Source organism: Apium graveolens, chromosome 10 (assembly GCF_009905375.1).
Source record: "Apium graveolens cultivar Ventura chromosome 10, ASM990537v1, whole genome shotgun sequence".
NCBI lineage: Eukaryota > Viridiplantae > Streptophyta > Magnoliopsida > Apiales > Apiaceae > Apium > Apium graveolens.
The window spans coordinates 182,702,202-182,717,093 of record NC_133656.1 but is presented as its reverse complement, the minus strand read 5'-3'; the positions used below and the strand labels follow the sequence as shown (position 1 = coordinate 182,717,093).

The following is a 14,892-nucleotide window of genomic DNA, read 5'->3' as shown; positions in this document are numbered from 1 at the left end:
ATAATATCCTTTTATTTGAAATGATTTTTATATGGTAAACTGCTAATGAATATGTTTTGTATATTATCAGCTCATGACTTCTTGTTTTTTGTTTGTTTGGCTGTATTGAGATGATGAATGAAACCCCGACTCATCACTCATCTTGTTGATAGATTAACTACAAGTAAGCTACTACTTGGAAGTTCTTCAACAAAGAAGCCCTCTGGTCAGATAAAATTGTTTATAAAGTAAACGATTGAGTTAGGCTTAAGGACCTCGCACTCTAAACACAGTAATACAGTTGGAAAAACTATTTATATCAGAGAAACTGTACTCCCTTAACCACATTTCTTTCTGGTGTAACATTTTTTATCATATGAGTGTGCTTTAATCTGACTACAACAAATTGAAATGAAGCATAATACAAAGAACGGATGACACCTTTTATGGTAAACGTGAGGAGGCTAGAGAAGAAAACTAAAATATGTGACAAATAACATAGAGATGTACTTAACTATTATCATCAATACAGAAACTGTTATCTATTGACAGGGGGGCTACCATTAGGCTTTACGCCCGGGGATGTAGATGAGGCGGAAGATGATAGATTGGACGATAGGTTGCTAGACCTATGAAATTCCTCTTTGTCCTCGCTGAATGCTTCATTAAGCAGTTCTTGAATCTCAGTATATCTTTGTTTTTTCGTTTCTCGCTCATCTGGGGAGTCATTCCGCAGGTAAGCCAGCTGAGATAGATCATCAGTATCCATAATTTTGTCGAGCACTTGTGAACATCGAGGGAAAAATCGCCTCCCAAGTTCAACTGTGTAAGTGCACAACATAACAAGGATCAGCTACAGCTCAGTTGCTGAGTAAAGTTGATTTATTTATAATGTAGCAAATTATTCATGCCGTAAAGTTCAATTTATCAAGGCACCGTGCATGTCTCAAGTAAAAATCGCCTGCTATAGCTCAACTGCTCGAGTGTGCAAGTAATAAAGAATTGAAACTGATCATTACCGGTTTTTGAGAGTGCCCTTAGCCTATTCAGATGTTCCTCTTTAAGTTTAAAAGGTGCATCGTTCAAGTCGACTGTTGTCCTCTGAGCATCAGACATAACTTTGGAAATCATACCAGCTGATGGAAATTCAGAGGTGCCTTCAACTTGAGCAATATCCATCGCAACTTTAGCTTCCATAGGAAAAAGCAGTTTTGCAAGTCCAACTGTAAGTGCAGAGGACTCGTCATCATTACAGTAGCGGCAAATAGCTAACAAGAATTTAGCAAAAAAAATAGCTAACAAGAAAAAAAGTGAAAACAGTGGTTGCAAACAGATGAATGAAATGCAATATTCAACACGAACAATAAAAGGAGAAGGCAAAAGAGGTTTCTGGTTAAGTCAATTATACATCAATTATACATCACCGTTCATAATAATAATGATGATATGTCCTGCAGAGTGCAGATCAGAAGATAGACAAATAAAAATTACAGAAAAGAAATCAACTAATATTTCTGTAAACTTCTAACAGAAACTTTCAATTGGTGTATTGAGAATAAAGAAAGACACATAATTTGTAGGTGCGTGGCCCACTTGGATTCCCTTGGAGAGCAACAGGCACTATTAAATATGTTAACTGGAATCATCTAGAGATATGTAATGCCTTTCTGAGATAAGAAAAGGCTGTAGAGTCTCTGTCATCTTTCGACATTACACAGGTGTCCTCTATGTGCTCTTAAAGCAATAAGCATGTACTGCCTTTTTCTATATATTTGTTTTGATAATTTGATCAAAGCATGGCAAAATGCTAAAAACATTGAAGTACTAGGATAAGGCATGTGATTAAGCTACACAACTTACAAAATCAATGATATGTGAAAGTGAACAAGAGATAACTAGAGTTGGGAGACTTGCATCAAACTACACCAGTAATCGGAACTTGAAGGACACCTGTTCACTGCCACTTCAGTAACAAGTAAACTCTAAGAAGGTTAAGAAGTCCTGAACAATATACAAAATGGTCTGTTTGCTTGATCTTACTCTTTTAGATGATGTTTTCCAAATAATCAGGGATAGTTTGAAGGGTTTTCGGAAACAGAAACTTTCGAGATGACTGAATCCACGACGCTGCACTATATTATACATTACTTTCCTTCTATAAGCCTTCATCCTTTAATCCTATATGCTTGAGCAGGAATCAGACTACTGTATTTAGATCAACATTACACCACCTTCTGGTTGTACCTTGGCCCTTATGGATGGTTGTCCGATTTTAACTACCAACTAGAAGATCTATTATAGGATGACACTAACGGGTTTAATTACAATCAGATTGATCAGAAAGAATCTCCCAGGTGATGAAAATTATAGCATCAGCAAATTGTGAGGAAAAAGATGACTTCCACAGAATAATGGTAATCAGAGATTCAGACTCAAGCACGAGGCTATAAAATTATATATTCTTTTAATTGCAGAAGAAAAGTAATAAGCAGACCTGCATATAGTTTTTTATTAAATAACAGAATATCTCACCTCTATTTTCAAGGTACAACAACTTCATCCTCAGATCATCACCAGCCATAGCTAGAGACACAGAAGCTTCTCCTAATAATGGATCTCTGCTCTCTGCTTGCTCCAAAATCTCTATACATAGACGATCCTTGGGAAAATCTATTCCTTTCTCAGTAGTACGGTAATCCAAAGCTCTAGTCAGTCTCTTACATATCTGAAGGGCTTTTCTTCCATCTGAAGTGAGATCAGAAGGTCGAGCTCCCTTTGTGAGAAGTGATACTATAATCTTAGGATCTCTGCGAGTTGCCGCAACATGAAGCACGGTATAACCCCTAGAATTAGTATGGTTTACATCTGCAAGCGCAAGATCAAGAAGCTCTGTTGTGGTCTTTGCATCACAGTAAGCCACAGCATAATGAAGTGCACAAGCATCATCAAGGCTGGTATTTCCCTCTTTCAGAAGCATTCTTAGCAACTCTACATCATCTGAATCTAGAGCCCTGTGTATCCTTTTAACATGTTTGTCCGGATAATTATTGCTTTCAGGACCAATTAATCCCAGTTCTATACGTGAATCCATAATTCGTTTTTTAATGTTCTCAGGCAAAACTTTATCAAGAGTTACACTATCAACATTAGAGTTGACAACAATCTGCATACACCTCGTAAACAATTTCTCACAAGCATTGCAGCACATGTTTGCCACATACAAAACCACTAAAATGTCATCCACTGCAGCCTTATCCACAATGTCCAGAAGGTGACTCTGTCATTAATAAAGAGTTGAAAATTACTAGGAAAGAACTATTTTCTTAGTAAATCTGTTCAAGCTGAGCTAATGTTGGTATCTATTTTGAAAATGTCTGCTCTAAATTTGCAGCGGTTGTTTGACAATCGTACTTATCACTCAGTCTCACACTCAATTAACCTTTTTATGACATGAGTCGAATTATGACTTCCCAGTTTTGATAAATGCAAAACTACAAACCACTATATCAGCTACTAATTTACTTTCTACACACAATCTAACCAAAAAAAACAGAACTATTTATTTGAACACAAACCATTAATCAATGAGTGTTAATTCATGAAGTAACAATTGCAATTAAGAACGGATCAAGTATCTACAAATTGCTACATAAATTTTTAAATAAATTTCTAACTACACATTAGTATTAAATTCCGATGATTAGTAAGAATTGCAATTAGGAACGAGTCAATTATCTACAAACGCTACTCAAATTTGCAACTACTAATTCAAATTCAATTCCGAAAATACAACAAAACTAAAAAAACATTAGCAAATTGAATCTAAAAATTACCTGACAAACAGCAAACAACTCCGAAATCTGAAAAACAAACGAAGCATACAAAACCTCCAGAACAAAATCAATCACCGGCCTACACGCCACATGATCACATTCCTCATCCGCACAAACACACACACCTTTCGGTAACTGTCTAACTTTTCCACTGTACATATACGCCAATACCGTAACTACCGCCTCGAAACTCACCTCATACTCTCTCGCTAACTCTTTCAATTCCAATTTCACAATCGCATCACTTACTTTTTCACGCAAAATCGAATTGAAGAAGGCGCTCCTCGCCGCTAATATGCAGCGGTGAACCGGAATGACTCGGCCGTCGGAGGAGACGATTTTAGCGTCGGAGAAGTAATCGAAGTCAGGAGAAGATGGAGAGAAGATCGATTGGATGTTCTCGGAGAGACGATTCATTGATAATACATTGTTTTCGTGTGAGAATGAGTCGGTGAGTTTGGTTATCGTGCTGTCGTTTGAATCGGAGAGAGGTGTTTGTGTGTCCATGTTAAACAAGTTGAACTGCAAGGAGTATGATTCGGTTACATATCCGGCTCGTTTCGTAAAATATTCGAATTTGTGTGACTGATTGTGTGTGTATAGGAGTTTGAGGGAGGAGGTGCCGTCAGATGGGGAGAATATGTCTACAGAAGAAGAAGAAATGAAGGCGTGGGTGACGTTTGAAAATATGGAAGTACGCTTTCTATTATATTCTAACATTGACTGCTAAAGCTGGTGCGACTTCAGTTTCTATACAATGAGTAGCACAAATATTTTTGCACAATTTTCGTACCAGAAATATAACGAATTTTAATTTATCTAGAATCTTATTATTAGAATTTGGAGTTCTGAATTAAAAACCAGATAATTTAGATGTGAAATGAGTATTTATATTTAATTCAATTAGATATTTGAATAAATTAAACTCAACTTGATTTTATAATATTTACAAGACGGTTGAATAACTTGAAAGCAATTTTTACCCTGTACATGTCAACAAACAGTGTTAAATTGCATCGTTGATGGAGTAGTAAATTATTAAGCCTGTGAGTCTGTGACTGTGATGGGTTAATGTCAGAGAAGCAGTTGACTCATCTAAACTCAATTATTTTCAATTGTACATAACGTTATTTATCAAGGGGTAGTATAAAAAAGAAAATTCGTTTTTGGGCTTTGTTCCCAGCCCACTTCTGAGTCTGTTAGCAATGTGCGAAAGGCAAATTGCGACACATATTGCACATTAGGCTCTGTTTCGTCGACAAAAAGCGTACATGATTAGAAATGAGATTAACTGGGGATTGATGTGATGTGATGTGATTTGTACACAATGACATATTTTTGGGCTAGTTCGACAAATTTAAGGTACTGAATTTAATTTTCTAAATGTATGTATTGAAAAAATATGAATTTATATTTTGAACTGGTATTTTTCTTTAAAAATTTATAAAAACTTTGTTTAGCCATAGTTGATCTTGGAAAATTAATGTATGTAATTTTTTAAATTATATCGATTTTGAATAATGTTGTCGTTACTAATTACAAAAAAAAAAACTGAATTTTTAATTATTATATACCCCATCTCAATTTCTACCACTAAATTAGGGTTTATTCCTTAATAAATGTGCATAGAATAATGCAAAATGATTATTGATCGGATGAAATTCGCTCTCATGGCATGGATTAGTAGTTTTTTTTAACAAAAAGTTGGGAATATTATTACTGAATTAAATCCAAATTAATACATTTTTTAATTTTGATAGGAACAGATCTCCTATCAAACACACGACCTGAATAAATATAGGACTGCCTAGCAAGTTTGTGAGCCACCGTATTCGCAGATCGTTTAACAAAAAACAAACTAATGTTGTTGAGTCGTTGCATGAACACTCGACAATCCTCCACAAACCGACCAAAATGTGATCGCATGGAAGTAGTACACCTGATTGCTTGAATCACAGCTAGGCAATTAGATTTAATCATTACCCGCTGCCATGGAGTTCCATCTATCCAGTTTAGAACTTTCTTAATCGCCATTGTCTCTGCCAGCATCGGATTTATTAAGTGTGGATCTACTATTGCTCTTGCTTCAATCAGTAAATCATCAGAGTCTCTATCAACTAATCCAAAACCAACACCACCACGATCTTCAAACACGGTTGCATCAACAGACACCTTAACTGTATTTGGTAAAGGCTTTACCCAAGCTGTTGCTTTATCTCCTTCACCTGTGGCTGGAGCGGAATCATAGAAACTTTGTTTTGGGCTACTTTCCATTATGTAAGGTATTGCTTTGCTGTGGCAATCACTTTGTTTACTGTAGTTGATTTTTGATTTCAGACTAGGTGATTTCGAGACCTACAGATGGCCCAACAAAGAGAAATAATCTCACCACACTTTCGAGCATTGATAGAATATATATTTATGTATATTTTAGATGATATTTGTTCCCATATTGATTATATTTTACATTTAATTGGACCTTTATTAATTAGTTTGTAATATTTTATTGTAGGAAATAAAGAATTTTAAATTGGAAAGGATTGGAGCTAAATTAGAAGAAAATTCGGATTTATTGTGCTACACAGGCAAGACTTATTGTTTGGGCCGTATCTTGAATTCTGCGCATCAGATTTGGGAGATTCAACAACCCACGTGAAGATAACGAGATTATCTTTGATTAGAGAATGGTCTACACTTCAAAATTCACTCGGATCAGCCCAGTAAGAGCAAGGAAGAGTCAACTACTAATTTTGACTTTAGAATCCCATTCAATTTTGGAAACTCTTGTTTATTTATAGAAACAATAAAAAATATTTTTTATATTAGGATTATATTATCAGAGATTAGAGATAGAATATACGTATTCATAGTGTTAGGTCACACACACTGTAGAGGGGGTGAATACAGTGTATAATACAATCAAATCGAACTTTAATATCTTAAGTAACAGAAAACAAACTTTATTGAAACAATAAACTCTGTTACAGTATGGAACTGTTACCTCTCAGTGATGAATAAATATCACGAGAGCTGCTAGGGTTACAATGAATAATCTTCTTGAATATGATAACACTTATAGTGTAAACCCTATGTCTGTGTTTATATACTACACAGTTACAAGATAATCGCTAATTGATATGGAATATAATTCTGCTTCCTAAAATATATCAATCAGATATCTTTTCTTCCAAGTATTTCATTCTTCACGGAACTCCTTCTTCATGCATATCTCTTCTTATGTTTATCTCAATCTTCTTTCCTTTAATCAGCTACTGTCTTTATCTGAACATCCTTCAGCACTTAAGTTCTGATATCTAACTTCTGATGATTATCTCCTGATAATATAAGTACTGATATCCTTAAGTCCTGACTTCCAGTATAAGTACTGATTAATGGTTAAGTACTGATTTATCCTGTTAAGTAAGATCTGAAATCTAAACATAAATCATATTAGCCATGACATTATCAAATATATCTAACAATCTCCCCCAACTTGTAAATTAGCATAATATACAAGTTTAACCGATATTTGATGATGTCAAAAACATTAATTACAAATTCATGAGAATTAGACTAGATAGCTACAACTTACAGTCCTTAAAGCTTTACCAATATTTAACTTCTGATAACAACTTCAGTCTGTACAAATATCAGAATTTAAGCAGTTGTAGATCTTTGACTTGGCTTCATTATCTGATCTCTCTGATGTCAGGAGTTGTTCTGAGATAGTTCTTCAACAAACATCTCTCAGCATATCTAAGTTCATCAATCATTCTCCTTTTGGCATCTTTAAGCTCTGCAGTATCTTCACCAATTTGAAAGATTGCAGCTCTGAGATCATTGATCTTTGTTTTTCTTATATCCTGATCCAGTCTGATCAAATAAGCTTTATCAGACTCAAGATTGAATTCCACAGCCCTGTACCCTAGAAAGGTAGTTACAATTTGAGCAGAATTGGGCTTCATTTCAACTATATCACCCTTGTGATCTCTGTACTTTGGAACGTATGTGCTGTCAGACATAACAGAATAAAGCCTTTTCTGTCTCTGAATCTGATCCTTCAAATAGTTTGCAGCAGTCCCTGTCAATCTGTCATCCACTTGAAGTAAGAATAATACATGCTCCAATTCTTCATAATACTTCAATGGAATGGTATTTTGTCTTATATGATAAACCCTACCATCTGTCATGAAATACAACAAGATGTATTTTTTCAAGTAGGTATGGTAAACCATTTGTATAGATTCTAGTTGATTCAATCTCTCAGGAGTTGCTCCAATACCTGGTTCACTCAAGGAAGTTGTATCATTAGTAGTATTATGTATTCTTCTTTTATTAGCACTTCTCAATCCAGTTTTATCTCTTGCTTCCTTTCCAGTAACTACTCTAGCTTCAAAACCACTTGCAGTAGTCTTCAAAGGTTGAGTCTGTTTTGCTTTAGTGAATCCTGGTAGGAGTGTCTTTGGTCTATCTTCTGATATCAAGTTAACTTGAGCTATGTCAGAGGTTACTTGCTTCTTCTGAATATCAGAACTTACAATTTCTTGACTCTGAACAACTTGAGCCATGTCAGAGGTTGTTTTAAGAACTTTTCTTGAAGTCAGAGCAAGATCATCTTTTTCATCAGTAATTTCTTCATCCTCAGGAGGCACATAAACCTTGATAGGTTCACCAACCTTTTCTTTACCCTTGGATCTTGGATCTATCTGCGGTTGTGATTTAGCCAATGTTGCTTCAATATGTGTCCTTTCTTTGATCACAATGCCTTTGAGTTTTGGAAGTGGCTTTTTACCAGAAGTTTCAGATTTAGATGTGACTTTCTCTGATTTAAGTCTGGCTTCTTCTTCCATTAAACTCTCCAAGTCCATTCCTGGATTTTCCTGAAGAAATAACTGTCTTGACATTTCCTCATCAAGATCTAAAAGTTCATCAGAACTTATCCTTTTACCAGTAGCAGAACTTATTCTTTTCCCAGTATCAGAATTTGTCCTGTGACTTATGATTTCAGCTTGTCTTGATGTGAATCCTCTACCTTGACTATGACCTCTACCCATTCCAGAGCTTCCTCGATCATCTTTTCCATCATCCTTCCCTTTCAGTGTCTTGTCAGTCTTGCATTTGGACTTAATTACTTTCTCCCCCTTTTTGGCATCAGCAGGTAATAGAAGAGAGACAAGCAATTCCACTGAAGATTGGATTTCATTAAGTTGTGATTGCTGAGAAGCTTAATTTTTTAGAATATCACCAATCTGAGCTTGTTGATGATCTTGAGTCTTCTCAATAGAAGCAATCCTGTCAAAGGTAGGTTGGAAGAACTTTTTCTTATCAATTTTCCAAACTTCTCCTTGCTTAATAAATTCTTCCTGAATCTTGTGTAGCTCTGCACGAGTAGTTGAATGAAGACCTTGTAGATGTTTAGTGCTCAATGCAGTGACTCTAAGCTGGGTTTTGAAATTATCAGAATTTAACATTTCATCAGCTTTAGTCAAGTGCTCAGCAAGATGAATATCATTTGGAACACATGAAACTGAGTTACATTCCTTATTCCACTCCTATCCTGCAGGAGTTTCACTCCAAGGCACTGGTGCTTCTCTGGTAACAAACTTCTTAACAAGTTCAGACTTAAGAATAGTTTGTTGAGGAGCATGTCCTGAAGGACCTGCTGCATCAGCATCTGCAGTTGGAGCAGATTCACCAGTATCTCCAGCATTTGCAGCATCAGAACTTAAAGAATCAGTATCTTCTGATAAGACAACAGTGTGAGTAGCAATGGAGGCTTCAGCATCCTCTAATTTCTGATCTGGTTATAAGTTCTGATCAACAGCCATATCCTGATGCTCACCTAAAGTCTGATCATCAGCATCTTGATGCAGAGAAGGTGTTGTAGATAACTCTGGAGTTTGAACAGCATCAGTAACAGGTATTGTTGAAGGATTAGTTGCTGTTGGAGCTTCTAAGAGAATTACTTCAGGCACAACCAAGTTTTGAACATCAATATCAGCACTTGTGCCTGGATCAACAGGAGACACAAATGGTGTGTTAGCCTTTTCAGAAACAACTTCCTTAGATGGAGTTGACGGAAAAGAAGTGACTGTAGCAAATTCCTTGTCTTGTGAGATCAGAGATTCCTGATCCCCTTCCTTAGCTGCTTCCTCTTCATCATCTGAAACTGGCTTTTTTGCCCTCTGTTTCTTGTATCTCTTTGTGGATTTGGATTCCTTGGGAGTTTCAGGAACTGTCATTCTTCTAAGCCTTTTGAGAAGCCTAGATCATTAAAGTAGCGTTTTGCAACTTTAAAAGGTGGGGTTGAGGAACTGACTAATTGAGGTTTATCAGTACAAAAAGTATAAATAAGTTGACAGAATCTAGCAAAATAGACAACATTCCTATCCTCTGTCATCCTATCCCCAATAAAACCAATTATACCAGTTGCAAAATCAAAATGAGTTTGATTTATAATAGCATACCCGATGCGCTGACTCAGAATTGGGATAGTATCAAAATTCGAACATTTGTTCCCAAAAGATTTAGTGATGCAGTCGAAGAAGAAGCTCCATTCTCTTCTGATATGAGCCCGTTTCAACTGCCCAAGTTTTTCTAAACTCTTTTCATACCCCAAATTTGCCATTAACTCCTGAAGAGCTGATTCTGCTGGAATTGAAAAGGTACAACCTTCTGGGAGATGTAGAGCCTTGCGTATTGTACCAGGAGTGACTGCATAAGAAGAATCACCCACTTCGAAAACAATACTAGGAGTGCCATGTCTACCACCATCATCAAAGTGCCCAGTCCGCCAAAACGTCAGAACTTGTTGGCTCGAAAATACTGAAGGCTGGGTTAATGCATACCCAATCTCACTGTGTGCAAGAAGATCTTGCACAAAATGCAATTCAGATGGAGCTTCGGTATGATCAAGAATTGCAGCATAGTTGTTTGGAACAAACTTAGCTCCATCAATGATTAAATCCTTAGGTGCCATGTGAAAAATTGAGATTTAAAAGTGCCTGTTAGGTGTTTGATAAAATGTCTGTATGAAAAACCAACGTGAGAAGAAGAGAGAAAGAGAGAGTAAAAGCAAGTAGAGAGAAAAAGTATGAAGGAAATAAAAGATTAAAGAAATTCTCTCTCTGTCGTACTTATACTCTGAAAAAAAATGTTACTGTTGGACACCTGTCAGACATGCAGTAATAACGGATAGTTACTGGGCGCGAGAAAACAGTAATCATTACTTGCCCACTTGTCTGTTTTCAAGGAAAAACCGTTACACTTACCCAGATATTCCATTAATCAAGGTGAAACAGTTTTAATTCAAAATTGAAACCGTTCCCACTGATTTAATTATTTTTCACTGCATCATTAATATTCTGAAAATAAATCAAGTGAAAATGACCAAGATAAATCAGATGAGTAAGTGCTGATAAAGAAAAATCAGAACTTAAATTAAAACAAAATCTATATGGTCATCAGAATATGAATAATTATCAGGATTTATCAATGCAGTACAAAATAATTTAAAGACAAAATTTTGAAACAAAAACAAATTTCATTAATATATCAAGAGAATACATTCATGAAATTGAAATTACATCAGTACTTATACAAGATTTCCCTAAGCTACTAAAACTAACGTCAACAGCCTTTGTCCTAGCTCAAGAAGCAGGGGAAGGCTGATGATGAAGAAAAACAGGAAGAAGAAAATAAATCATTTCTTCTTCCTACTCTCGACAAACAGAATTGGCGAGTCGGATGATTCGCTCTTGCTGGCGGAGAGCTTCCAGCCTTTCCTCCTCCAATCGCTCCAGATGGCGATGGTAATTCATATAGAAGAACAGGAGGTGGGTCAGTACCTCCTGTGGGACAGAGTCCCATATCTCCTCAGGAATGGCCGTGACGTGCCATTCCTGCTGCCATTCAGCACAGCTTAGCTTCATATTAAATGTTTGGTAATTCAAAAACATGTTGTATCTGACCATTGTGTTTTTGAAAGAAAAAGTATGAAGGTAAGTTTGTGAGAAAGAATTTGATGGGAAGGCTGATGTGAAGTGGTTGCTTATATAGGCAAGTGAATGCCAGGAGACGCAAAGGAATTTAATGCTGACAGGTAGAATTAATTCTACTTCGTCTCCCCAGACTTGAAAAAAGAATAACATTCATTGGAAAGAGAAAACATGGTTTAATGCGCACAAGAAACAAGTAAAAGTGGACTGTTCAAGTACGAATACCATTAACCCTAACCATAGTGACTATTAATCTTCCACTTCAATATATTCTAGTTTGAACCGAGACTGTTATCAAATTTTATCCACAGATAAGTCAAGTAAAGAATTTAGACTGTAATATCAGAACTTAGACTTATATCAGAACTTAACAGTCATCAGAACATAATTTCTTAACTCGAAAAAGGAATGCTTATCTGAGTAAATCCTCATACAAGTTCTGAGTTATACTCTTCAGAACTTAATCTTCAGAATATGCAACCAGAACTTGTCCTCAGAATTAGTGCAAAATGACACAATGACTGTTTATCTAAAACAACATAGACCACCACAGTAATTTTCATCATTCAGATGGAGTGATTAGTGTGTGCATCAAGCTAAATAGCAGACAAAGAGTAAAGTCTGATTCACTTCAGTACATCTTAGAAATAAGGCATAACTAAAATTTTGCTAAAGAGCTGTCATTATCCTGAAACCTACTGATGAATGAGTTCATGTTTGAGTCCACCTCAACTGTTTTGTGCTAATTTTATGCATCTTTTTAAATTCTATTTTACAGTGGATTCTCAGTGTAAGTGAGTCACGACTGCTTATCAGAATTTATGCAATTATCAGAGTATTTCTCCAGTAATCATAGAGTGTGAAAAGTCACCAAGAAAATATTTTGCTTTTCTAATGCATATTTACTTAATACCGGCAATGCACTTGGGTCGTCCCTTCCACATTTTTACTCTAGATCTCAAAGGAGTACCTGATTTTATTCTTTGATCCTTTTGCTTTTTCTTTTGATAAGTGAGGTTTATCAGCACTTAGTACATTCAGCAGTTTTACTAGTATCAGAACTTAACAGATGAGTAGCATAATTCTAATTTGTGACTTAGTAATAAGATAAACAAAGTAAACTCAACTAAGCTCAATTATCAGAATTTGCTTGTGTCATAAGATTTCCACATAAATAATTACTTCTTACATGGGATCATTTATTTATTGAAGACTACTAGGTCAGTATCTAGCACAATTATCCTCATAGAATTGAATAGTTACTTAAACAGACATATCACTTATCAGAGTTTAGAAACATATATCAGACAACAATCAGTACTTAAACGCATATTTCAATTAATCACAGAATACATAAAGAGATTACATTCTGTAAATACTGATCATAAAGTCTGATGTATCAGAACAAAACTAGGCAGATTTAGAAAAAGAACCTGAAACCATTCCAAGTTCATTTACCAATCTTGTAAAAGTGGCTTCACACTGTGGTTTTATTAAGATATCTGCTAGTTGTTGATCTGTTGGAACAAAGTACGATTCCACTGTACCTTCATCCACATGTTCCCTTATGAAGTGGTACGTGATGCTGATGTGCTTTGTCATAGAGTGTTGAACTGGATTACCTGTCATAGCAATAGCACTTTGATTATCACAGTAAATAGGGATTTTGAAATATGTTAACCCATAATCCAGTAACTGATTCTTCATCCAAAGAATCTGTGCACAACAGCTTCCTGCAGCAATATACTCTGCTTCTGCAGTTGATGTGGAAATTGACTTTTGTTTCTTGCTGAACCAAGAAACCAATCTGCCTCCAAGGAATTGGCAGCTTCCACTTGTGCTTTTCCTGTCAATTTTGCAACCTGCAAAATCTGCATCTGAGTAAACTATTAGTTTAAAATCTGATTCTCTAGGATACCACAGTCCCAGATCAGCTGTTCCTTTAAGATACTTAAAAATTCTTTTCACAGCTGTTAAGTGAGGTTCTCTTGGATCTGCTTGAAATCTTGCACAAAGACAGGTAGCATACATGATATCAGGTCTACTAGCAGTTAGATAGAGTAGAGAGCCAATCATACCTCTGTAATCAGTAATATCTACTGATTTACCAGTATCCTTATCCAGTTTTATTGCAGTGGCCATGAGAGTGGATGCACTTGAACAATCTTGCATTCCAAATTTCTTCAGCAAGTTTCTGGTGTACTTAGTTTGACAAATAAAAGTGCCTTCTTCATTCTGCTTGACTTGAAGGCCCAGAAAATAGCTAAGTTCCCCCATCATACTCATCTGATATCTTGACTGCATCAGTTTGGCAAACTTCTTGCAAAGTCTGTCATTTGTAGACCCAAAAATGATATCATCAACATAAATCTGGACCAGAAGTAAGTCCTTTCCATGGTTGAGGTAGAACAGTGTTTTGTCTATTGTTCCTCTGTTGAATCCACTTTCCAGAAGAAACTGAGCTAAAGTCTCATATCATGCTCTAGGAGCTTGCTTAAGTCCATAAAGTGTTTTATCAAGCCTGTAGACTTAATCTGGATGTTTGGAATCTACAAAGCCTGGAGGTTGTTCAACATATACTTCCTCCTCCAATTCTCCATTGAGAAAAGCACTTTTCACATTCATTTGAAAGACAATAAACTTTTTGTGAGCAGCATAAGCCAAAAATATCCTTATGGCTTCTAACCTAGCAACTGGTGCAAATGTTTCATCATAATCAATTCCCTCATATTGAGAATATCCTTTTGCAACCAGTATTGCCTTATTCCTTGTAATTATGCCATCACTGTCAGTTTTGTTTCTGAATACCCACTTTGTACCAACAACAGATCTATTCTTTGGTCTTGGCACTAGGGTCCAGACTTTGTTTCTTTCAAATTTATTTAACTCTTCCTGCATTGCTTGCACCCAATCAGCATCTTGAAGAGCTTCTTCCACTTTCTTTGGCTCAGTCTGAGAGAGAAAAGAATTGTAAAGACATTCATTTGAAGTACTTGTTCTAGTTCTGACACCTGCATCAGGATTTCCAATTATCAAATCAGGTGTATGGGATTTTGTCCACTTCCTTGCAGGTTGAAGGTTTT

General features: G+C 35.9%; 2 protein-coding genes across 2 annotated transcripts; both read right to left on the bottom strand.

The window, feature by feature from the left end:
- Positions 1-203: 203 nt before the first annotated feature.
- Positions 204-4,518, bottom strand: LOC141692704 (BTB/POZ domain and ankyrin repeat-containing protein NPR1). The gene is made up of 4 exons (XM_074497624.1): positions 3,813-4,518; positions 2,512-3,256; positions 999-1,202; positions 204-801 (listed from the first exon to the last, which is right to left on the bottom strand). Exons 1-4 carry the CDS (start codon positions 4,317-4,319, stop codon positions 518-520), a joined length of 1,740 nt encoding a protein of 579 aa, XP_074353725.1. The 5' UTR covers positions 4,320-4,518; the 3' UTR covers positions 204-517.
- Positions 4,519-5,528: 1,010 nt separating this feature from the next.
- Positions 5,529-6,086, bottom strand: LOC141691405 (uncharacterized). The gene has a single exon (XM_074496146.1). The coding sequence runs from the start codon at positions 6,084-6,086 to the stop codon at positions 5,529-5,531; it is 558 nt and encodes a 185-aa protein (XP_074352247.1).
- Between the last annotated feature and the right edge of the window lie 8,806 nt (positions 6,087-14,892).